The following is a 25,682-nucleotide window of genomic DNA, read 5'->3' on the forward strand; positions in this document are numbered from 1 at the left end:
ATTGTGATACCTATTGTCTCATGTGACATTTTGCATTACGTTCCCCAAGGTACCATTTACGAGTAGTCTCAAGATTGTTCTATATTTTTTAAGTTCCTGTAAATCAGAACCTAGTTTCCGGAACAGTAAGAGGACTTCCTTTTAACGCGGTCATATATTCTATTACAATAATTGAACTTTAAAATTGTGATACCTATTGTCTCATGTGACATTTTGCATTACGTTCCCCAAGGTACCATTTACGAGTAGTCCCAAGATTGTTCTATATATATTTTTTAAGTTTCTCTAAATCAGAACCTAATTTCCGGAACACTAAGAGGACTTTCTTGTAACGCGGTCATATTTTCTATTACAATAATTGAACTTTAAATAAGCTTTCCAGTTATATTTTTTTTTAGATCCTTTCTTGTTTTATCTTTATTTTTAAATTTCTGAAGTTATCTATAATTATTGGTTAGTTTTTAAATAAAACTAGATACTGAGTTCGTTCGCATGCACGTAAAAGACGCCTTGACAGTTCAGATGGTGCAAGACGCCGAGGGTATACTTTGTACTCGTTCGCATGCGCGTGAAAGGATCCTTGACAGTTCGCTTGGTACAAAACCCCGAGGGTCTCCTTTGTATACGTTCGCATGCACGTAAAAGAACCCTTGATTGTTGGAATTCGACTAAGATGTTGTTGTTGTTTATTACAAATTTAACGTCCAATACATGATGATATGATATTATCGAAAGGTTAAATTAAATTTACATATATATAAAAAAAGGAATGGGTAAAAACATAGAGAAAAGAAAAAATAAGTTCTTGTATATCAAAATGTTAGTCCCGAAATGACTTAGTTTGTGTCGAGTGGACGTTAAACCCCATTTCTCTCTCTCTCTCTGTATATCAAAATGACACTTTAAAACACAGTGTTACAAGTTCACACGTGCAGTGGGTGAGTTATCTTCTCCCTTTGTCATAATAAAAACAAGTTAAAACATGAAGTCCAGCTGACTGATGTTTGGTGTCATCAGAGCGGATTAAAAAAAAAAACTCCGTGGGGAAAAGAATCCGACGAAGAGTAGATGGAATGTAGAAGTATGTCCTGTTTCATTATCCCGGTTCGTATAAATAATTTAGACGTTAAACCCCACTTCATTTCAAGTAGTGATGAGCGTCGTACACGAGGTAAGGTATGATAACACATTGAAGAACGCGTGATAATAATTTTATATAATTAACAAATGCTGTTGTAATATTGTATCAGTTAAGACTTTAGTTCTACTATAGAGACACGAGACGCAGTTTTCGAAAAATTGATTTTCGTAAAAGTTGACAAATTATCAATATTCGTAACACTCGTAAAAGAAAGGAGAGAAAGTTGATTTAAAACAGCCAATCCATTAAATATTTATATAATCAAGATCATTGATTTTTCATATTCCGTGTTTTAAGCTAGAAAAAATAAAACTTATTACAAGCCAATCTGATGTTCATTTTTCAATAGCTTTATTAATATCGTGAAGTGTTCAATGGCGGGACAGACTAACTTTCACATATAAATAATACTCTCTCCTCAATAAACACGAAACCAATTAAATACTAAATATAATTTGTGTATTATGTTACATGAAATTCATAAGAGACTGGAGGATGGTTATTTTTGACACAGAGATTAAACAAAAATAGAAAATAGCTGAAATTATATATTTATATTTAGGGATTCGAAGTTTCCTATTTTGTCAACTTTATTATGTTAAGGGGTTGTTTACGGTTAAGCATTTTCATTTAAGGTTTTTATATTATTTATGTTAAGGGGTTGTTTAAGGTTAAGCATTTTCATTTAAGGTTTTTATATTATTTATGTTTTAAAGTGCGTGTTTATCGCTTTGTAGTTCAGGCTTTGCTATGACTTTGAATGAAAAGGAGTGGGGTTGTGGTAGATGAGCGTTAGAGGACTTGGCTTTTGGATTTGAATATCACGGAATCCAATTTGAGTGTGGACCGAATAGAACCATCGGTATTTTTAAGCCTGGTTCTAACCCGTCAAAGATGGTGCCTGCTGTGCTGACAACCAAACTGCGCCTTGTCGTCCGGATGAGACGAAAAAACAAGCTCGCTCCGCCCACAGCCATGTAAACAACCTTAGGCATTTGAAATGTGAATAAAAGAAGACGGAAATGCTGTTCTTCTAACAATCCCCCCACCCCCGCATTGCACGTGTAACCATAAAAATGATATTTATTGTGTTGACGAGACTTTAAAGCCTCATTCTATTCCCTTTTGAATTAAGTATTTTTGTATTTATGAAATGAAATTAAATGGGTTTAACGTCCTACTGTTCTGATCCGACTGGGCTAATGAAGACGGGCATGCGTCATACAGTGTGCGATCAGGGAAATGTTGCCCGGACACCGGCGCTACGTTCTACGCGTATATCGAATTACAACTGCCAAGAGCTCTTTTACGTGCACGCCAATGTTTACACGAGACCTCGGTCTTTCGTACCACCCGAACGACTAGACAGTATGTCCTTGTCAAGCCCTCTGGAAACCACGCCGGAAAATTCCGATGAACTTTCTCGGCCACCACCGGGATCGAACCAGCGACCCCCAGGCTAGCGAGCCAGCGCCGTACTCCCTTAGCCACCATGGCTCCCTTTTGTATTTATGGTTTTAGAATATATGGTTGTGTTTTTTAAAGATGCATTATGTAAAACTAAAATCTGCGTATTACAGTATTTTGTTTTCGCTTCAAATGTTATATAAATTGTTACTTAGACATTTATTCACATGACAGGCCTATAATCAACTCTCTAGGTTATCAGATTGTGGAGATTTAAACGAATCGAAATACGATCGCCATTTAATGGTTTAATTTAAAAGGTAGAAGTCTCGATTAACAAGTGACATTGTTACGATAATAAACAATCTATGTCACATCTTGTCAAAACTTCAAACAGTGATAACTTCGCTCAGAATAAAATAATGTCAATGAAATTTTCAATATTATTCATTCTGAAGTATCTATTCTGCAACTATTATAGCAAGAAATGCTAGCTGTTTTATCTAAATCTTACATTGTTTTGGTGGTTTTGTATTTATGAGTACTTTTAAATACGTTCAATTGCATTAAACTCATATTAGAATCGTTCCTTTAATTTAAAAATAAAATCGCTTGACACCAGACATAGCAGGTCGTTGTGTTTCTTCAAATTCAATAAACGGAAGAAGATGGCTATCATGTATGGTAATAGAGATCTTCCTGTATTCTGCTTCTTCAAATCCCATCCTCTATTGCAACAAATTACCAACTGACCTAATTCACGTCTTCGTCAATGGACATTTAACCGTCCAAAGCTATCTCCAATTACTGTATCGTCTGTCTGCCATAGTTGTATAATAAACTCTATTTATTTATTTCAATATCTGACAATAAGATGCGGATTATAATGAGTGGACATCAGTTTGGTTAACTACCAGAGGTCATGAGACTCACCTTTGTTCTCTTGTTAACCCTTTAATAGCCTACAGACTGGACATCATTTAATCGTGTTAACTGGACATTCCCAATATCTTATAACTCTAAACGCCTACGTGACAGATGGTTACATCTGCATCAATGCGCCATTATCATTGAATTTTTCCGAAACTACATTTATTTCCGAATCGACAGGGCCCAATGATGATGTATGTTGTAATATTTCCACTTAGCAAAGGCCTGGGCCACCCGTTTTACGATACACTTTTAGTTTTCTCCTCACCCTGATGTAATTAGCGTTTGGACAAATCAGTTTTGTTTAGAAAAATAAAAGTGTTTAACGTATGTTGTCTCCTTCTGCTGTACCGATAGAGAAACAAGTTTTTTCCCATGCAGTATTCAGAATCACTACCCCCTCCCTACACATCCCACACCTCCCACATACTTAAACGCACCTTAGGTATCGACTCTTCGTGGATGTCTCTGGAAACTCACTTGATAGGTTTGATAGTTTTTGCCAGGTTTAAATTATCAGACCTTTCGATGCAGTCAAAAGACTACTCAGTTTTGTGTAAACTGCAATATTCTTTACTGTGACCGTTTCAACAAGTATAAAACGTCTTTTTTAAATAGATTTAACAAGAGTCAATCTCAAATCTCTATTTAATGTGCCATAAATATATTGGAACAAATCAAGTATTTTTTGTCATGAATGGACTGTTCTCGCCATCTTAATGGATGTGTAACAAAGAAACCCTTTATCGATGACAGAGGTAGTTTTTTTTTATGAATATTCTGACCCAGTTCTAAGTTTCAATGGTAGTAGTTCATAGCTATTAAACAGTTCTTCTTCTGTCCCCAGAGGCCATTAATGCTATATTCGTCCATTAATATTTTTCGTCCCATCCAAACAACTAGACACCAGCCGTGCCAGGCACTTCATCCTGCACCACATAACGTATCGTAGCTCGGTTTTTCGTCTCATTCGTACGACTACACACTGGCTTTTCCAGACCCTTCTCCCTACACCACTGAACAGGCGGAATTACGCCGAAAAATCGCAGGTAACTTTCTCGGCCAATACCCGGAGCGAACCCGAGACGGCCCGGTTAGCGAGCCAGCCACCGCGGCCATCACTTGTCCGGCTAAATCATTGCGTATTAGGGCGTTGATTTATATTGCTCTGTTAAAACACCTTTTGATTAGTATTACCGATTACTAGTTATAACACATACTAATTACTAATATTCTTGTATTCTCTCAACGGTATTCATTAACTCTGTTAATGAAGAAATATATGTTAAACTTCATAATATTAAGATAATACTCCTCCTCGAATTGTCGCCTGTATTAATCAATAATTGTTCTTCCATAAGAATGTGTTAGGGGTTACGCTAAGAATTGGGAACTTTTGATATTTGTCAATAAAATGTTTTAAATAAGTATAGTTTATTTGCTGTTCATTTACTATATAAGTGTCTCTAAATGATAAGTAATATGGATGTTTTTTCGATTGTCCGGTGGTACATTTGGATAAGACATAAGAAACATTGGGAAGGTACGGAGGTACATTTAGGTGACAGATAAGAAACATTTGGAAGGTACGGTGGTACATTTGAGTCTGTATGCCATCTTCTCTTTTGAAAGACTCCTGAATGGAAGTCAAGCTAGTAAAATCTGAAGGGATGCACCAAGGGTGCCTAATGACATGACTACCTCTGTGACAAGGATCTGTTGAAGATTAGTGTGGACATTAAGCAAGACTATATAAATCTTAAAGTTAATTAGATGTTTCCGTTAGACTAAACAATATCCAATATCCTTCTCCATAGAGAAACCATAAAAAACACAACAGTAAAACACACTATAATCACTCAACGCTATCAGAATATAGTTTAACGTCTACTCGACACAAACTCGGGACTAACGTATGGTTAAATTGTATTTCAATAATTCGTTTGCCCGTATATGTCTTAAGCAATGGAAGGAAACCTGAGGAACTGGGGAAAACTTAAACTAAGATACAATCGAAATTTTAAGAAATACTGCAATTCGATTGGCTGACCAGTAAAATCAATTTGCATATATCCAATGAAGTTGCAGTATTTCTTAAAATTTCGGTTGTAACTTAGTTTAAGTTTTCGTGAATAAGGGCCCGGGAGAAACCCACGAGGTTGGACAGGCGATGCTACTCCTTGTCACAGACTCAATGACAGACCTTGTGATCTAAAGCACAGGTGGTAGACCATTCGACCACCGATACTAAAACATTTAGAATTTAATTTAAAATATCAAAATCAGATAGGATGTTTTGCTTCTTGATTTTAAAACCGTTTGAAGGGAGTAGGACATCTTGGATTTTGACCTTGCTGTAATTGATGGAAATTGATTGCCTTTGGGGTTGAACTCTTATTTAAGTTTAGTAAGCGGAAGTCTGCCGCTGTAAAATCTGTAATGTGGTCATCTCGCAAAACACATTCAGTTTCACACCTTCAGTTTCCAATCGAAGCAAAAGCATAAACCGACAAGAGTCTCTAATTTGCATAAAGTTACAGATTTGACAAAAGAAAATATTTCGTAATTAAGGCACGAACATAAAGAAATCAAAACCAATTTATTTTATTGTCAGGATACAAAGTAAAAGTAAATTTTTACCATCGTAATTGGTTTTATTCTAAAAGCTGTACTAGATTTCTTGTAAATCTATTTCAAATTTCCAGCATTCCAAATTACGAATTTTGGCGGAAGATGGTAATGATGCGGTTGGTTGGCTCCGTCTTTAAGGTAGAATACAAGGACCGTATAATTATATACAATTGTGGATTCCCTTCCTTAACTTAACATGTGGGGAAGGTAATTCATCAGCCTACTTCTTTAAGGTAAAAGACAAGGACAGTATAGTTCCATGTAAGTGTTGAGTCCCCTTTTTACGGTAAAATATTAGGATCGTACAAATCTAAACAATTGTGGGTCCCCTTCTTTAAGGTAACATAAAAGGAAGATAGTTCATGAGCCCCCTTCTTTAAGGTAACATATAAGGAAGGTACAGTTCATGTGGCCACTTCTTTAAGGTAAAATATAAGGAAGGTAGTTCATGGGGCCCGTTCTTTAAGGTAAAATATAAGGATCGTATAATTCCGTACAAGTAGGTGATAAATCTTTGTATTAAGTAACGAGTATTATAGTCCACGTTATTGAATTGTACCATCTGGTGAGAGGCTGACATTAGACGTCAACACACACACACAGGGTGGATCGATACTTCCAACTTTTATCTAATTAATTAGAGAGAAAAAAGTGGGCAATCTCTGCCAATTTATAACAATGATTTATTGTGTTAGTTTTCCACTTTTTATCGTGAAAAACACTTTGTCGTAGTTAAGTAGTCCGGTGCTACATATGGTTCTGCTAAGTCTAGCAAACAGGGGCTTGACAAATTGAAAGTTCCTGATAAATCCTGTTATGTCTTATGGCACCATTGCTTGTGTAAAATAGTTTTATGTCTGCTTCCACCGAAGTGATATCGCCTAGTATTTTAAAAAAAGCAAAACAGATCAATGTTTGTGATAACCATGCGTATATATAATATATAATAAGAGTGAAATAAAATAACATTTGCCTAGGTCTAGTGGATTGAATAGCAGGACGGCGCAACCCATCATTGGAGTTTTTTTGGTCACTCAGTAATCTGTTCTACTCTTCCTTCTATTTTGTCGGCTCGTATTTTAGTACCTGGTTTTTGTCCTTTGTTTGTTTGTCCATTTCTTTGTTGATGGTTCGCTGAAGGTATTTTTATCAGTAGATATACCACATAAGTGGTGACCAGTGTTTTAGAAAAGTAAAGCTTATCAATGGATGGACGAATGGTTAGCGCGTGTGCGCTGCATCATAAGGTCTGTCCTTGAGTCAACTGGCCTGGTTTCGATTCTCCGATTGTGCGTGACAAGGAGTAGGGTCGCCTGTCCAACCTCGTGTGTTTTCTCCGGGTCCTCTGGTTTCTTCTCACTGCTAAAGACCCCTACGTGCAATTTTATTTTGAAATAAAAATTGAACCATTTGTCAGTCCCGAAATGACCTAGTTTGTGTCGAGTGGGCGTTAAACCCTCCCTCTCTCTCTCTCTCTCTCTCTCTCTCTCGCTCTCTTTAATTGAAATGAATCACTTTTTTTGAACATGTATATCATAATTGTACCGCTATTGGATAGAAGACATCGTCCAACAACATATTCCTCCATTGGTTTAAATACAATAACAGGTTTTTAAATGTCTGAAGTCTCGGGAGTAGTGGTGTTAGGTGTTTATCACGAGTCGATCAATCAAAATCTGGCTCAGTGTATAAGGCGATGGCTTACTAATGTAGCGGATTCCAACCCGATTTCGGCCGAGAGAGTTGGTTAAGTAGATCGTGGATTTGGCAACGTCAGTCAATATGTGATATTCTAAAGTATACAACAAAATTTTAGCGAGATGATGCTGATAGAAAAGTATATAATATATATTTTTAAAAATATGAACCCTGTTATAACTAACACCTTTACTTAAGCCGTTTGAAAGTTTGTCTATGCGTGATGTTTTAAAGATAATTTTCTGAAATTAACTATTGGTCTTCACAAACCTATACAATACTCAAACGGCGTCTTCTACTGCCAAACTCGCCTTTGAACATTCAATTTCGACTATGTTATAAATTTGTGCGCTTAGAGCATCAAGGAGGAATGTAATGAATTATCTTTAAAACAGCATTGAGGCTTCCGCTTAAATGAATAACTTGCAATATCCGTCAGAGAAACGGCGGGAATTGCACATAAACCCCATGTATCGTGGAATAAAAGTCCATGTTGCCGATGCTAGATATTGCGTACCAACGAAGTAACATGCTGGGTGCTACAGGTCAATCAAGAAAACCTATATATCCCCACACGAGACGACATAACGACCTCTTTTTTTTACTAATAAATTTGTGACATTGACATTTCAAGAAAACTTCATTACGAAAAAACTGTTCTAATTCCGTCTATAATTTTAAACAGACTATAAGTAATGTTATCTTCCTGGTTTTAAGTGTGTTGACAACCAGGAGATTTGTTGACAAAAGATATTCATTGCGCGTGTTCTAATGGTGCCGTAATGTGTTTATGCTATCTACTGGGTCAAAATCAGAGCACCTGGATACCTGCCTCGATCATTATGAAATTAATTTGTAGAATGTAGGCCGAACCCATGTAATGTGAATTATTGGGAGTTTTGATATCTAGTACTTAAGTGTTAATAGTAACAAAAGATATTGGGGTTTTGGCATTGGGGTTTTTGGCCTTGTGGTTAGTCCTAATAAAATACATTGGGGTTTTGTTCTAATACAAGACATTATTGGAACTAGTGTTCTAATGCAAGACATTGAGATTCGGATCACTGACTTTTATTTTAATACAAGATAATGGAGTTTTGTTCTTGGGTATTGGTCATTGGGTTTTGTTCTAACACAAGACACTGAAGTCATTCGAATTTGTTCTCATACAATACATTGGGGGTTTGGTATTGGGTTTTGCCCAAATGCAATACATTGGGGGTTTGGTATTGGGTTTTGTCCTAATACAATACATTGGGGGTTTGGAAATTGTTTTTTTTATCCGTTTACGGTCGGGTTCTAAAGAAACAAATACCCGAATCACTAAACACGTAGCATTAATGGTATTAACTCTGTAATTACCACAGTTTGGCTTGATTATTTACAATATTAAACACAGTGCGATTTTCAACTTTTCAAAAAGTCAATATTTTCGCGACTATATTTTCACATTACTGCAATTTATTGGCGTTTACGTTGAACATGGCATTCACGTCATTGACAATAACTTGAACCTTTGCTCTCTTATAACCAGAATACAAAGTAGAATTGAATTAGATTTGTAAGTCTAATTAAGAATGCATATCTACGACACCGCATTTTCGCTGTTTTGATTTTCGTGTGGTGATTTGCAGGTTATTTGTGACATAAATAGCAGATTTTAAAAGGTAGAATCCAGAGTTCGATTTTGATATTCTAGAAAAAACTTGTTGTGGGTGTTCGTGTGAAGAACTTTAATATGAATGGTAACACTCTTAAGTGTGTACCTCCAGAAAGTGTTAGCGATGTGAATAACGAGAGGCGTTCGGGGGATGAATACCTCACACAACTCTTTATACTTTAGTAAATTAACACTGTTAATTTTTAAAATTCCGTTGTAAAGTGTAAGGTCTTCCTGGATAATCAGATATTTGGGATAAAATCGCAAACTTCGTCATTTAACAATGGTAAATCATTGCTAATTGTATCAAGGTCCTGGATAATCAGGTATCTGAGATAAGATTGAAGTTCGGGACAGTATACTTTTTTTTAAATTGCTTGCTTCCTAGTTTCAGTTAGCAATATTTTCGTATTGGGCAAACTTTTTATGGGAGTATGGGCCTAACATAAACAATTTTGATTTTTTATTTCATATAGAGATAAAATTACTCATCAATTTTCAGATGTAGTTAAAGGCTCTGATTGGCTGGATGGGTTCATTCAGTCGTGGAAGTTGACGTACGCTTCCACCTTTCCAGATATCGCAGACAAAAGTGTGTGCTACGGACTGACTTGCCCTTTGTACTCGATTTTTCGTGAAGGTCTTGAACCTTAAGAGACGTTTTAGGACTAAAGTACAACCTCACTTCGCATGACAACACGTGTCAGCCGAACTGGTTTTGTTTTTTTGGGTTTTATTGTTTGTTTTTTTATGGGTTTTATTGGGGTGTTTTTATGGGTTTTATTGGGGTTTTTTTTCTTATTATGTCTGTATTTCTATTGTTACAGAATGTTGCTAAACAGATGGGATTAGATACCAGAAAAAGTTCTTCACTGTGGAAAGATCGAGCTCTTGTAGAAGTTAATATTGCCGTCTTACACAGTTTTCAGGTAAAAAAAAAGATTCATTTGCTTTAATAGTCGTATATAAAAGAAAAGGAATTTGCTCTATCATGATGATAATAGATTAATCTTGAGCAAACTTTCAAAGTATATTTCAGCTTGAACTATAATAGAATAATCGCCAGTATAAAACATAATAACATATTATTTTAACTGGCACAATGTATGATAATATGAATAGAGTCATTGTTCATATTGTCTTATTCTACAAAATCAATAGACGTATTAACAAGACTGCTAATATTTATAAATCTCTCATTTTTCTGGGTAAATAATCATTGAATAATAACCATGTATAATAGGATTATAAAAGAAGCTATAGGATTAATGTCTCTAGCCATGTTCATAATAAACAACAGTCCAGACACAAAAGTAAATTCAGACATCCTTGTTGCAACTTTTATTAATCCGTTATTGTTCAGACAGAGATTAGGATAGAAACATGTGCTGACGTACATATGACCTTTACTTAATTATCAGATATGGACGAACATTCATTTAACTAAAAGATATTATCATTTATCGACTAAAGATAACCAGCAAATAAAGTCAAGTAAATTAATAAAAGATATAAAATATCATAATTTGGTTTAAATAACAATATCTGATATTACTTACCCAAAAAAATACCAACTAATACCATCGTTTGATATTACTTATTTAAATTAATACCAACTAATGCCAAGAAATATCAAGTAATTTAACAAGTAATTTGTGAAATATCAAGTAATTTATGATAGATTACTTCATTAGCAAAATATCAAGTAATTACTGAAATATTGAATAATATCAATTAATTGGTGAAATATCATGTAAAATATTATTTTTACAGACTTCAGGAGCAACTATAACAGATCACCACTCTGCATCAGAATCGTTCATGAAACATCTTGAGAATGAACAGCGACTACGTGGTGGTTGTCCTGCTGACTGGGTCTGGGTTGTTCCCCCAATGAGCGGATCACTTACTCAAGTTTTTCACCAAGAAATGCTACTTTACAAACTGAAACCTTCGTATGAATATCAGGTAATCTCAAAAGTGTATCATAATTCTGAAGAAAACTAGCAATCTTGTATCTTTGAGAATTGCTGATTGTATACCAGCCAACTCGTACGCCCGGCATCAAGGCAATATTTGCATTCCATCATCTAAATTGAAACATTAGTACTCAAAGCACAATTAGAAACTCACCTGTTCAAGCAAACGTTAAGCGTCTATATAATTACTTACTTTTGAAAGCGGAGGGTTGGGCGGCCGAATGGTTAACGCGTGCTGTTTGGATCATAAGTTCTGCCATTGAACTAAGTGGTGTGGTTTCAATTCCCCACTTGTAGGTGACAAGGAATTGGGTCGCCTGACCAACCTCAATGGTTTTTTCAAGGTCCTCCGCCCCCCTCCCACCCACCGCTAAAGACCTAGTTTGTGCCGAGTGTACGTTAAACCCATCTCTCTCTCTCTCTCTCTCTCTCTCTCTCTCTCTCTCTCTCTCTCTCTCTCTCCCTCCCTCTCCTTTTAAAAGCGCTGTGAGCTGGCCAAAGGATGAACGTCTTCATTACTGGCCAACTCCCAAAACGAGAAGTAGGCTATGAGGTATTCTAGGAATATTAAATAGGAAGATTTCATGCTTCATGGATACTGTAATTTTACTTGATATTAGACACTCGTACAAATCATATCAATCCATTAGACTGTTAACAAAATAAATGTATTTTTTGAGAAAAAGCTATGATTTGAACTAAATTGGTTTTAATTTGTAGTCAGAAGTTTTACAAGAAGACACCAGATAAATTGTTTATGGGGCATATAGTAACTGGATGAGAATAACACATGCCACAATTATATGGAATACAGGTTACTTAAAGAGTTTATTAAGCGACGTTTCGACGAGGGTTCTCCCGTCTTGCTGGATAAAGACGGGAGAACCCTCGTCAAAACGTCGCTTAATAAACTCTTCAAGTAACTTGTTTTCCATATAATTGTGTCATGTGTTATAATACACCAGATGTTTGATGTATTTTCTTTTTAATGCCTAATATCCTGTTTTTGTTTTAATTAGGAGGAAGCATGGAAGACACATATATGGAAGAAAGACCGGGATAAAACCAAATCTTCAGACAGACCTAAACGGAAATTTGGATTTAAAGAATTAGCTAGGTAAAAGAATAATTGAAATAATTATTGTATCATAAATTATAAACCTTGAGAAACATTTAGCAATTGATTTATGATATAATACTAGAACACATTTTATATGGATACAATCATTTGGTTTATTATACTGCAACGTTTCAACACGATTTCACAAGTTGTTTTCAAGCAAATACCTAATGTACACGATTTCACAAGTTGTTTTCAAGCAAATACCTAATGTACCTAGGTATTTGCTTGAAAACAACTTGTGAAATCGTCTTGAAACGTTGCAGTATAATAAACCAAGTGATTGTATCCATAATAAGTGTTCTAGAATTATATCATAAATTAGTATGTTGATGTTAACTTTGGACATCATCGCTACATTAACTGATTTTTCACGATAGCCTAACGCTACTGTAAAAAAGTAAATTTTTGATTTTCAGAATTCTAAAATTCATTGTTTTATTTGGAAATAGTGTAAAGTCTTTAACTTTCTGCTATATTTGAAAAGAGCGCTTAAAAAGATGTAAAGTTTTAATTATCCAGAATTGATGACTTGTGTGCTACATTTTAACGTTAATTGTGTATAAAATAAGTAAATTCTTAATTTTTCAGGGCTGTGAAATTCTCTGCTAAGTTAATGGGCAAGGCTTTAGCTAGAAGAGTCAAGTGTACCATTCTTTATGCTACAGAAACCGGTAAATCAGAAAGATTTGCTCGAACTCTCTGTGAAATTTTCAAACATGCATTTGATGCAAAGGTGAGTATGTAGATTAACTTAGCTTTAGTAGATGTCATGGTGAGAAATTATCTAATTAAGGTAGAAAAAAAAGGGAACAGCTGTATATTTGGATCTGAATCTTTAATTTATTAAAATAACAAGAGAACGCAGCCATCAATATCTACCGCCATTGTGTACCGGAAACTCAAAACATTATTAAATCCAAGAGATTACTGAGATGAAATGAAATGGGATTTAACGTCCTACTGTTTTGCTCCTACAGGGCTAATGAAGACGGGCATACGCCATACAGTGTACTATGAGGATTATTCCCAGGCAGCGGCACTATGGCCTACTCTTATATCGAATTCCAACTGGCAAGGGATCTTTTTCGCACACGCCAATGTATACACGGGACCTTGGTTTTTCGTCCCATCCGTACGACTAGACTGCAGTCCTTGTCAGGCCCTCCGTCCTGCACCACTGACAAGGGAGGAACCACGACGGAAAATGTCTTATATTAAATGAATGCATAACGACTTATAAATACTGTTATTTAAGTGTACGACTTATAAATAATGCTATGTATTAAGTGAATCTATAACGACTTATAAATAATGTTTTGTATTAATTGTATTGTAGGTCGTATGCATGGATGAATATGACGTCACTGTGTTAGAACATGAAAATTTAGTATTAATTATAACCAGTACTTTTGGTAATGGTGATCCCCCAGAAAATGGAGAGGTACGACTTCTTTATAGATTTTTCAATATATATCTTACCACTTTTCATTATGAGAATTGTGTCAAATATCCTACCATTTTTCATTATGTAAATTTTTCATGTGATTTTGCAGAATTGGTCTAGTGAAATTTAAACATTGGCTAGTGGGTAGACAAAATCCATTGCGCTTTCAAGACGATATATCACAATATACAATTTGCAAGACCTTTAAATTTGGATTCAATATAATAAGAAAGAAACAAGATGGTGTCATGTGCCATTGTCATAGAATTTTGCCAATTGACATCACACTGAGAACAATATTTATGTGCTCTGAGCATACTTTTGTTACGAATATAAATATCATTAATTGATTTGTGAGGGTTTTTTTTTTATTTTATTTACAGATTTTTGCTAAAAGTTTATTTGAAATCAAGACTCATGATGAGTCATCTGCTGAGTAAGTTTAATATGCCTTACTTCCTTATTCCTTTGTACTTGTCGTTCTATTTCATTTGCCAATTGGTCTTTATTTTGTTTACGGCATTTAAAATATTCATACTTAATAGACTGGCTCTTGGAAAACATATTACAGAACTAAATACCTACTATTTGTAGGCTTATTAGTCGCAAAATTAACCTAAATAAAGAGTCAGTCCGACCATTTAAACTTTTTAAATTAATTAAGGAGCTTCTAATGTGTATAATGGGTTTTTTTATTGGTTTTTTTTTATAGAAGTGACTTCAAGTCATCGTCGTACATCAGAATGAGTTCTTCAAGTGATAAGAGCATAAAAACGGCACATGATAATAAAGGAGTGGACGAGAAGCACGGCGAAGATGATAATCTATATATGGAAACGGGGCCATTAGCAAATGTTAGGTAAGTTAATAAAAGAATTACTAGTTGTTTTTATTAACAACTTTGTAGACTGTAGGTGGTGCAGTTTCAGATGTTCTGTGATTTCAATACATTATATATTAAATTAAATTGCATTACATTATATATTAAATTAAATTGCATTACATTACACATTAAAATGTATTACACATTACATTATACATTAAATTACATTGTATTACGCATTTAATTGCATTGCATATGATATTGCACATTACCATTATATTACACATTAAATTTGATATTAGATTATACATTACTTTGGAATATGGTTTGGGGATCACGTGGCTAAGTGGGTAAGACGCTAGCTCGCTAGCCTGGAGGTCGGGTGTTCGATCCCTGCATTGGCCGAGAAAGTTCATCCAGATTTTCCGGCGTGGTTCTCCCTTGTCAGTGATGCAGGACGGAGGGGCTGACAAGGAAAGCTGTCTAGTCGTTCGGATGGGACGAAAAACCGAGGTCCCGTGTACACATTGGCGTGCACGTAAAAGATCCCTTGGCAGTTGGAATTCGATATAAGAGTAGGCCGTAGTGCCGCTGTCCGGGCAAAATTTCCCTCATAGTACACTGTATGGCGTATGCCCGTCTTCATTAGCCCAGGTTAGGAGCAGAACAGTAGGACGTTAAACTCCATTTCATTTCATTTCATTTTGGAATATGGTTGATGTCAGTTTCCCAGAGTCTTTCTGAGAATTCGTTTCACTGTGTTTTTGCTCTTAATAAGTGTGTTGATGACAATTTGTTTCTTTACTGAAACAATATGTTTAATTGCCTTCTATTTGATATCGTTATGTGTGTTTGTGATACTTCGTATATTATATATTTTAAATGCCGAATCTGGTCTCCATCCTTCGTCATGTTTAAAAAATTGAATTTCAATAGCACACCCTCAACACCAATTGTGAGTACATGCGTATTCGTTCAAGTTGTGACTAATTTATAAAAGAGAAGCCTTTTTATGTGCTGTCACATTTGATATTTATTACAATTTACAGAACACTCTTTTAAACATTTTCCATTTTTGTATTTACACATAATTGAATATCTTTAGTCTAAGTTTCTCTAGATATAGTTTGTATAATAAAAAGTACAAAAACAGAAAATAATTGTTTGGATATTTCCATAATTACTGGTATTATATTTGTAATAAACATCTAATGGGGTGGATATCTGGAATAGGTGGCGCCAATAATCGTGCGTAGTTTTTGTATAGAGTTTTCAATGAACCAGCGGAGCATTACTGGAAACATGAAACTCGCATATTATTTGTGAAACGGCTTAAGTCTGTTCTGTTGAACGAGGTTTGATAATCGTGCACCAGTTTAATGGAGAGGGTACTAGTCTCGATCGCTCCAGGCTAAATATTGTAGAAGCGAGGGCTATTTGAACTGGGTAATCGGGGCGAAAGTTATTTAACCTTAGAGGGTTAGGGGGTTGGGGGGGGGGGGCAGTAAAAACAGATGAGCCCCCAGATCCATTCACTTTATTTGATATTTGTTGTTTATTTCTTCCAATATATATGTATTCTGTCTTGTCCGCAGGTTTATCTTGTCGATTTTGTTTTGCGTTTAGTGCGGTTTTCCTGCACTTACTATGAGAGATATTTTCATTTTAGGCTACACGTAACTTCATTTCTGAAAGTGCGTTCCAGAATATATTAAATCGATGATTCAAATTCGTCAACTCCGTGCAATAGTGCTCAATTGAAATATTCCAATATTCCAGTAGTACTCAGAACTCGGGCAAAGCAATCCACTATCTTTAACTCCGACCGTTTTCAATTTATAACGTGTCCAATGCTTTATTCGGTCAAGCTCGTCCTGTGAATGGAAACGCCACGCTATTTCTCTGTGCTGGGAAAGTAATCAGCGCGATCTCAATGAATTGTTAAACGAGGCCATTTATGTGGATCAGTAGAGAAGTAATAATTATTTTATTTTCCCCGAAGGAGTTTGTGGTTTTTGTGTCTTTCAATGCAATGTCCAAGGCCAATATTACTAGATTTGTCAATACTTTAAGTAGTGGATTAGAAATTTGGAGCATTTTACATAAATCACACTGAATCTCTGTTGATATGTCGTGTTTTTTCTTGTAACAAATACCATTTTGTTTTTGCAAACATTTGCTGTATAGTAATATAGGATATTTAAAGTTAGTCGAATTGAGTTGGGATTTTTTACGTTACAAAACCAATCTGGGGGATGACATGTGTTGATTATTTTGTACATGGCCGCTGATTTGCAGTACTGTAGAGTACTATAGTGTCACCACGGCTCAAAAGATTTATCTATATCAACCACATCAATGCCCTAAAACCAGCAATGTCGTTCTATGAAAAGGCGTGGGATTGGTGTATTATAATTTTGCGATATCATCGCATTATTACAATTTAACTAAAGTTTCACCACGATTCCAAGAATTATCAACCGTATGCCCGAACAGCAGTAGAGAATTTCTGTGAAAACGTGTGGGATTTAGGGTATTGTAATTTTGCGGCATCGTCGCATACATGACAGATAATAAATAGGTCGGAGGTATTTCGTTGCTAAGTAACTACGCCCTTTGGGTTACTAAGTCGGTGTATCCACATCAAATGCACATTAGTCAAGGCAGATACGTCACTCTTGATTTCTCAATGTTCCATAACATTATATTGGACATAATACACACACTTACGTCACCATAACTACTTTTTGTATAATGAATATTGAGAAATCAAATTAACAGTGTAAACCTCACATTTATTTTCCCATAATATGTATCCTAATATTTTCATTAACAACAAACTCTACATTTCCCGGGTAAATTGATATTCCCAGCAGAGAACACATATCTACATGGTAACAAAACAATTCTATACAGTTGGGTAGAATCTTACAATAATGCCAACTCGGTTAACTTTGTCGTTTTCAACTTCTTCCGGTGAACGACTTAATAGATTTCAAGCAAATTTGGTAGGTATGGTACTTATTGCCTGGTGGTGCTTATTCAGAATGTGTCAAAGAAGTCAGTCGAACTGATCTAGACGAGGGCTTTCAAAAAGAGAAAATTTAGACATCTCAACTCATTTTCAAAATCTACTCCGTTCTCGGCGGCAATGACGCAGTGGGTGCACATTAAAAGTGAAAATTTAGACTTGATCGCAAATTTAGTAGATTTTTGTTTGTTTGTCGGTCCTCATTCAGATTTATTCAAATAAATTTGATTGGTCCCATAGGGGCGGAGCAGTGGTACATTAAAAGGGGCAATTTTGCTGCTAATCCAAGAACAAGCAAATGTTGACAGAGAAATTATTAAGATATTGATAGTTTAATTCCATTCTGTGATGGTCGATTTAACTTACTTGGGCTATTATTTTACACCCATTTCTCAATGTCAGAATATTCGAATGGTGTAGTATGGTGTCAATCACTGGATTTTTTGTCTGTGATATTGATAGTCATTCGGGTGGGTCGAAAAACAGGTCCTGTATACACATAGGCACGCACGTAAATAAATGATCCCTTGATGGTTGGAATTCGATATAAGAGGGGGTCATAGCGCTGCTGTCCGGGCATAATGTGCCTCATAACACACTGTATGGCGTATGTCGGTCTTCATTAGCCCAGTTGGAGCTGAATAGCAGAGCAGTAGGCCATCAAACCTCATTTCATTTTATTTGACTATGATATTACCGTCAGTGGAAGAGGGTGTTAAAGGACAATATTGGTGTCAGTCATTATTACATATGTGATAGAACTGGTTAAATAAATTCCAAATATAATTTCAACACAGAGATCATTGCTATGGGAGATGTGTAACAAGCACGTGAAGAAACGGGAAGTGACGCCAAACATGAGACAAACACGAGTTATCCTTCTATATAACTTACTGAAGTAACGAGCGATAACAGACAAACGATCGAATTTCATTTCATTGATAGTTCCGTTTAAGATGAAAAGTTATTATATGGGACGGCGAGAGGGAGGTTATCTCACAATTCAAAAATAGAATTGGCTGTCACTAGATAAGGGAAAACGAGAAAAATAGAAAAATCCCGTGCATTCCCCCGTTTTTATTCATTCTGTTCTTAATAAAAAACATGGTAATGCACGGAATTTTTCTAATTTATTCGTTATCTCCCGCAGCAATGATCTCTGTGTTAAAATTATATTTAGGAAGTATTTAACCAATTCTATCACATATTTTATAATGACTTCACCAATATTGTCCTTTAACCCTGCGGCATGAATCAACCAACTTCAACTGACGCAAATTATTGTGATATTTAGCTATAAAGTCCTATTCAATTAATTGATATCTTCCTTTTCTGTTTGTAGATTTTCTGTGTTTGGGCTAGGGTCTAGAGCCTATCCTAACTTCTGTGCCTTTGCTAATTACATGGACAAAATGTTGAGTGAATTGGGATCAGAGCGCATTTATAAAATGGGAGAAGGTGATGAACTCTGTGGCCAGGAAGAATCTTTTAGAAACTGGGCTCAAGAAGTGTTCAAGGTAATATAAATATCATTTTGTTTTTCAGTCTTGTACCAAAAGGCTCACAGGAAAAGTTCCATTTATGAATTTTGTGGTTTTGATTTTTGGATAAAACTCCATTTATTAAAATATTTTTGGCTTTGACTTTTGGGATAAAGTTCCATTTTGTACTATATTTAGTTTTGATTTTGGGATTAAGAGTGTAATTTGTCAGTTCCGGGGAGATGGTGGAGATGTCAGCTTTTCATACCCACTGAAAGCTTGACGGATCCAAAAGAGATGAGCACGTAAAGCATATCATAATATAATAACCAATGAATTGGACTTTAAAATTGTCAGAAGAATAGGGGTTGAATAAATCCCGTTTCATTTTATTTTAGTTAGGATCGTAATAAAGAATAACAACATAAAAATCCATTGTCCTATGACTTCCTTTATTCTGTTCATTTAATCCGTTTGTCTTAGACAAATCACTTCTCTTATTCCCAATTAACAAAATTATTTACGAGTGCTTCTTTTAAATTACGTCACAGCCTAATGACATCTCTGTCTTATAATTTAGTCTGCGTGTGAAGTATTTTGTCTGGGTGATGACGTCAATATGTCCGAGGCTACAGGAGCCTTGTCCAGCACAGATCATACATGGCAACCTGATAAATTCCGATTGACTCCCATGGATAATGAGAAGGAAATCGATTTATGTGAAGGTAATTTGGTTTATAATCATTTATCCTTCAAAGAATGATGAGTATTTTGAGAAACCGATTAATGTAATTGTATGTCTCAACTACGTTCGTCGTTAAGTTGGACAGAAAAGCAATGACCACATAGTCCGATTTCTAAATTACCTCGTATTGTTTACTTCGACAAGATTTTGAATACATAAATACAAAAACATGTGTTAGCTTTATAAACTGATACTCCAAAAATAGATGTTAGCTTTATAAATTTTAAATTGATAATCCAAAAACACGTGGTAACTTTATTGGTTTCTAAAATTGATGCCCCAAAATAAAAATAAAACAGAAAACAGGTTTTAGCTTTTTAAACTTCTAAAATGATACTCAAAAACATGTTTTAACTTTTAATATGATACTCAAAAAAAACCAACATATTTTACCATTATAAACTTCTAAATGGATACTCATATAATGGTTTTAGCTTTATACCTTTATGATATTTAATTCCACAATGGCCTTATCTTCTCGTCCTTAATCCCAATTTAAATTTCGCTCCAAGAAAATCACCGGAAGATTACAATATTATATTACATAATTTAATCTGAGTTATTTCCATATATTGTAGCATTGTCTAAACTACATAGTAAAACTATTCTACCCTGTAAAATGATGGAAAGAAAACAATTACAGTCTACAGAATCTAAGTAAGTATACCTGTTAATAACCACGAAATTCTTGAACATCCAGCCCAAAATCATATTTAACACAACGGTGCATGTATACTTTATTTGCATTGAGTAAAACCCTACCTAGTAACTTTAATATCCACGTAATTCTTGAACATCCAGACCAGAAATACAGAAGTAAACATATGCATTTCTGAGCGTGGATGTGTCAATATAGCGATGCATGCATACTTAATTTTCTTAGAGTAAACTCATAACATACGTTTACCGACAATTGCTTAATGTACTCAGTAGACTAACGTATCTCTGTTAGTTAATGACCATGAATTTTTTTTACATCCAGAAATAAGCAGACATTATGCAGTGTAGACGTGAATATAAAAGTACATGCATACTTTATTTGCATAGCGTAAAACCATACTATACCACCACAAACAATACGTTACCGTATTATATGAACTCTTACATCTGGTGCTACTTAGAGATAAACAAGAGATATTATACGAGAGGGTTGCGTGTCACAGAGCTATAACAGTTGGTGTCATTAAAAGCTGAATGATAGCTACAAATTATTTAGACTTGAATAGCGGATTGCTACTTTCGCTTCAATGTGTAATTTAGAAATTGGCGTTATCATAAATAAGGGGTCGGGGTTATTTTCAAAATATAACCGCCCGAAGTGAAGCATCAATGTTCTTTTAATCATGGAATCATCTTTTCTTAAATCATAATCAGTAATTGTAGTGTTTCATCCTGATCGAGAAATCCTGCATGATAGTTTCCTTTATTATAGTCACTGATCGTCGTTTGATTTTTTTCGGACAATATCTAATTCTCCATGACACAATCCACCCCAAGATATACTCAGATTGATAATTCATTATTTATTTATTTAATGAAGAAAATAAGAATATCTACGATAGAGAATCGGGTTGAAAAAAAGACCACTAAATATTGTATCTATGTGGTACTGGCTTGTTGAAATTGTTTACAGAAGCTGCTGAATGCTGCACAATTTTCTGTTCATCATATCTTTGTAACGTTAGGTCTAAATATTAAGGCCAACTGTCAAAGGTCACGGGATGTAAACAGGGCTAGCGCTAACCCTAGCACTAACCCTAGCCCACAATCTCGTCAACAATCACGTGCCGTAAACCCTATTGACAACTCGCTACCTTGACGAAATCTGCAGTTGTCCTTAATATTTAGACCTGACCTTTGTAATTACTTTAAGAACTGAACCACTTTTGAACAGTTGTTCCCTTTAAAGTCTCCGCTTTAACAATACAGTAGTTTGCAAACCCAAAGGATCCAAAATCAATGGCTTTATTGACCACATTTAACAATTCTACATACTTTATTTATGATATAATTATTTAATTGTAGTCGTGAAACTATTCTACTAAAGATGGACACCCAAGGAGCATCAGAATTATTATACATGCCTGGTGACCATGCTGGTATATTTCCCGCCAACAACCCAGAACTGGTGGCCGCCATCTTAGCTCGACTACACAATTCACCCCCACCAGATCAGTTAATACGTCTAGAATTCTTGACAGAAAAAAACATGCCTTTAGGTAAAGTAAAGTATTAATGTGGTTTAAAATATAGAAACCTAGAAAAAATAATCAAGGAACACATGCAGATCCCTAATCTTCATAAAAAACGTAATCTTTATGTCTGACATGAATGTTTCCAGGGCATTTGTACAAAAATCTCTAGAATAATATTAATAAAGAGATCAATTTTTGCTTAATCCATTTCATTTTCTTTTTTTCTTAGGAACAATAAAGAGTTGGGGACCATATGAAAAGATGCCAGTTTGTACACTAAAGACTGCCTTCACGCGCTTCCTTGACGTCACCACGCCACCGTCACAGTCTCTCCTTCAATCATTGGCTGCACAAGCATCACGTGACACAGACAGGGAACAATTAGAACTATTAGCGACTGTAAGTTGAGATTGAGAAATAACATAAACTTATATCATTACCTTTGATACCGAAGATTTATTTATAGAATACCCAGAGAAGGTCTAAGAACACGAAATGAAATAAAATGGGGTCCTATATTTCTTCACTGACTGGGCTAATAAAGATGAGCAAACACCAGGCAGTGTACCACGAGAGAAATGTTGCCCAGGTAGCGGCGCTACGGGCTACGGCCTACTCTTATATCGTCAAGGATCCTTTTTACTTACACAACAATATGTACACGGATCTCCATTTCTATTCCCCGGCGTGGTTCCCCTTTGTCAGTGATGCAGGACGGAGGGCCTGACAAGGACAGCTGTCTAGTCCTTCGGATGAAACGAAAAACCGAGGTCCCGTGTATACATTGGAATGCACGTAAAAGATCCATTGGCAGTTGGAATTCGATATAAGAGTAGGCGATAGTGCCGCTGCCCGGGCAAAATTTCCCTCATAGCACACTGCATGGTGCATGCCCATCTTCATTAGCCCGGCATAGGAGCAGAACAGTAGGTCGTTAAACCCCATTTCATTTCATTTCATTTCCATTTCTATTCCGATCCGAACGACTATGAACTTTCTCGGCCAACACAGGGATCCAACATAAAGTTTTACTCACTAGCCCAGTCGGAGCAAAAAATAAAATAGAAAACTAAACTCCATTTCATTTCATGTCTTACTCACTGAGACACCGCGACTACCTTTGTTATGTGAAAGAAACGTCAATAATCTGTGATGTATCAATTCTATGTCCCAATGAATATACTTTTGATATATTCTGAGTTCGTAAAAACCTACAATAGAACCGATATAAGTAGGTCAGTTCTTAGTTAGGCTATTATGGTATTGATAGTTAAAATAGAAATAGGTCTAATTAAGATTAATCAAGAATTAAAGGAAATGAAATGAAAATGAAATGGGGTTTTACGTCCTACTGTTCTACTCCGACTGGTCTAATGAAGACGGGCATACGCCATACAGTGAGCTATGAGGGGCATTCCAACTGCCAATAGATCTTTTACGTACATGCCAATGTATACACGGGACCTCGGTTTTTTGTCCCACCACCCGAACGACTAGACAGCTGTCCTTGCAAGGCCCCCCGTCCTGCACCACTGACAAAGGGAAACCACGTCCGAAAATCCCTATGAACTTTCTCGGGAATGCAGGGATCGAACACCCGACCTCCAGGATAGCGAGCGAGCGTTTTAGCCACCGTGGCTCCCGACTCTTAAAGGAGCTAAACTTCGACAAAGACAAAGCTTTCCATAATTTTCGAAATTAAATACACGAATCTGAATTCAATACGGGTCCATTTAAATCAATGTTGATGTTGTTATCTTGCTGTGAAAATATGAGGTCGTAATATACAATATTTAAGACACTTTGAACATTTATGATCAATCCACCAGGCATGTGTACTCTATGGTTTTTGTAATGAACAAAGTAGTGATGGCTGATTCACAAACAACAAAATAATATCAAAAATAACTTATACGACTGCCGTTCGATTTGGACTGTTCACGTATTTCACCAAGCATAACTGATCAGAAATTACAATAAAAAATTGATATACAAATCACTTTATATACATTAATATTTCATTAAGATGTACCTTTAGACCCATTTTTGTCTATTTTAAGAATCCAAGCAATAGAACCATATGCCCTTTAAATACGATGGGTTTTTGTTTCAAAGAATTAGCTACATTATAATCCTCTGTTGCAGTTAACCAATAAAGTAACGATTTAAATAGGAACCCTATATTGGAATTAGCTTCATATAATCGTCTGTTTTTGTATTTGTATAGATGTTTATAATCTGACCAAGCTAATTGATGAAATTTGTCAATAAATTATATAAATTAGCCAAGAACGAAATGGGCTTCCTGGTAATTTTCTGAAATAATACGACATTAATTGTTTATATTTTTAACATTTATTACAAGGTTAACTATGTTATGTATGTTTGGATTTAAGACAAGACCACCCATAGTGGGGTTGGTCGGCAATGCTAACATAACATTCTAATTATAATATTATAACATTATAAGTATATTCTAATTATAATATACTATTCAAAAAAAGTAGGGGATATTTGATTTTTAAGTGTTATTAAAGTCACCTAATGAAACTGACGAAGAAACAAATGACAAAATGAACTGAAGTTCACATTCATCGATTTATTCCAAATGATCGTTAGACTAAGTAAGGCACAGACTGACCATTATAAGGGTAAAATGATACCCGGGGTCAAACAGCAAAGTTACCACAGCATCACAACCAAGTCAGTAACGGGTAAATCCTCCTCTGTTTGCCAAACAAGCATTGATCCGACGTGGCATACTCCTAATGAGACGTCTAAGGTCATTTTGGTCCAGATTGTCCCATTCCTGTTGCAACGCAGCAGCAAGTTCTTGGACATTGGCAGGACGTTGTTGACGTTGACGTAACCCCTGTCCAAGCATGTCCCAGACATGCTCGATGGGGGAGAGGTCGGGACTCAGTGCTGGCCAAGGTAATGTGGTGATGTTCTGTTGTTGGAGGTAACCTGTAACGATCCTGGCCCTGTGACATCTTGCGTTGTCATCCTGGAAGATGAAACGGCGGCCATGACGTCGTGCAAACGGCACAACATGGACTGCCAAGATGTTGTCCCGGTAGTACTGGCCTGTAACACGCCCTGCAACAACATGTAAAGCCGTTCTTCCAGCAACAGTGATGCCTCCCCACACCATAACAGAACCACCCCCAAATCGATCATGTCTGATGACGTTAACGTCTTGGAAGCGCTCGTTTCGACGACGCCACACCCTCCTACGTCTGTCCAAAAAATCAACAGTCAACCTTGACTCATCTGAAAACATCACATTGCTCCAGCGTCGATTATCCCAGTGTTGACGATCCCTACACCAACGACGTCTTGCCTGAATGTGATGATCTCTCAAACAAGGGATCACGCGAGGACGTCGGGCGCG

At 35.8% G+C, this 25,682-nt stretch overlaps 1 protein-coding gene across 1 annotated transcript in view; it reads left to right on the forward strand.

Moving 5' to 3' along the window:
- Nucleotides 1-25,682, forward strand: part of LOC126823850 (nitric oxide synthase, brain) — a 70,211-nt gene that overhangs the window by 37,138 nt on the left and 7,391 nt on the right. Inside the window, exons 9-20 of the mRNA XM_050552881.2 lie at nt 10,295-10,396; nt 11,241-11,435; nt 12,466-12,563; nt 13,158-13,302; nt 13,906-14,010; nt 14,397-14,449; nt 14,726-14,872; nt 19,210-19,384; nt 19,929-20,073; nt 20,672-20,750; nt 22,119-22,312; nt 22,518-22,687. Coding sequence (XP_050408838.1) covers nt 10,295-10,396; nt 11,241-11,435; nt 12,466-12,563; nt 13,158-13,302; nt 13,906-14,010; nt 14,397-14,449; nt 14,726-14,872; nt 19,210-19,384; nt 19,929-20,073; nt 20,672-20,750; nt 22,119-22,312; nt 22,518-22,687 — 1,608 coding nt within the window. The remainder of the gene's footprint in view (nt 1-10,294; nt 10,397-11,240; nt 11,436-12,465; nt 12,564-13,157; nt 13,303-13,905; nt 14,011-14,396; nt 14,450-14,725; nt 14,873-19,209; nt 19,385-19,928; nt 20,074-20,671; nt 20,751-22,118; nt 22,313-22,517; nt 22,688-25,682) is intronic.

Source organism: Patella vulgata, chromosome 6, assembly GCF_932274485.2.
Source record: "Patella vulgata chromosome 6, xgPatVulg1.2, whole genome shotgun sequence".
Taxonomy (NCBI): domain Eukaryota; kingdom Metazoa; phylum Mollusca; class Gastropoda; family Patellidae; genus Patella; species Patella vulgata.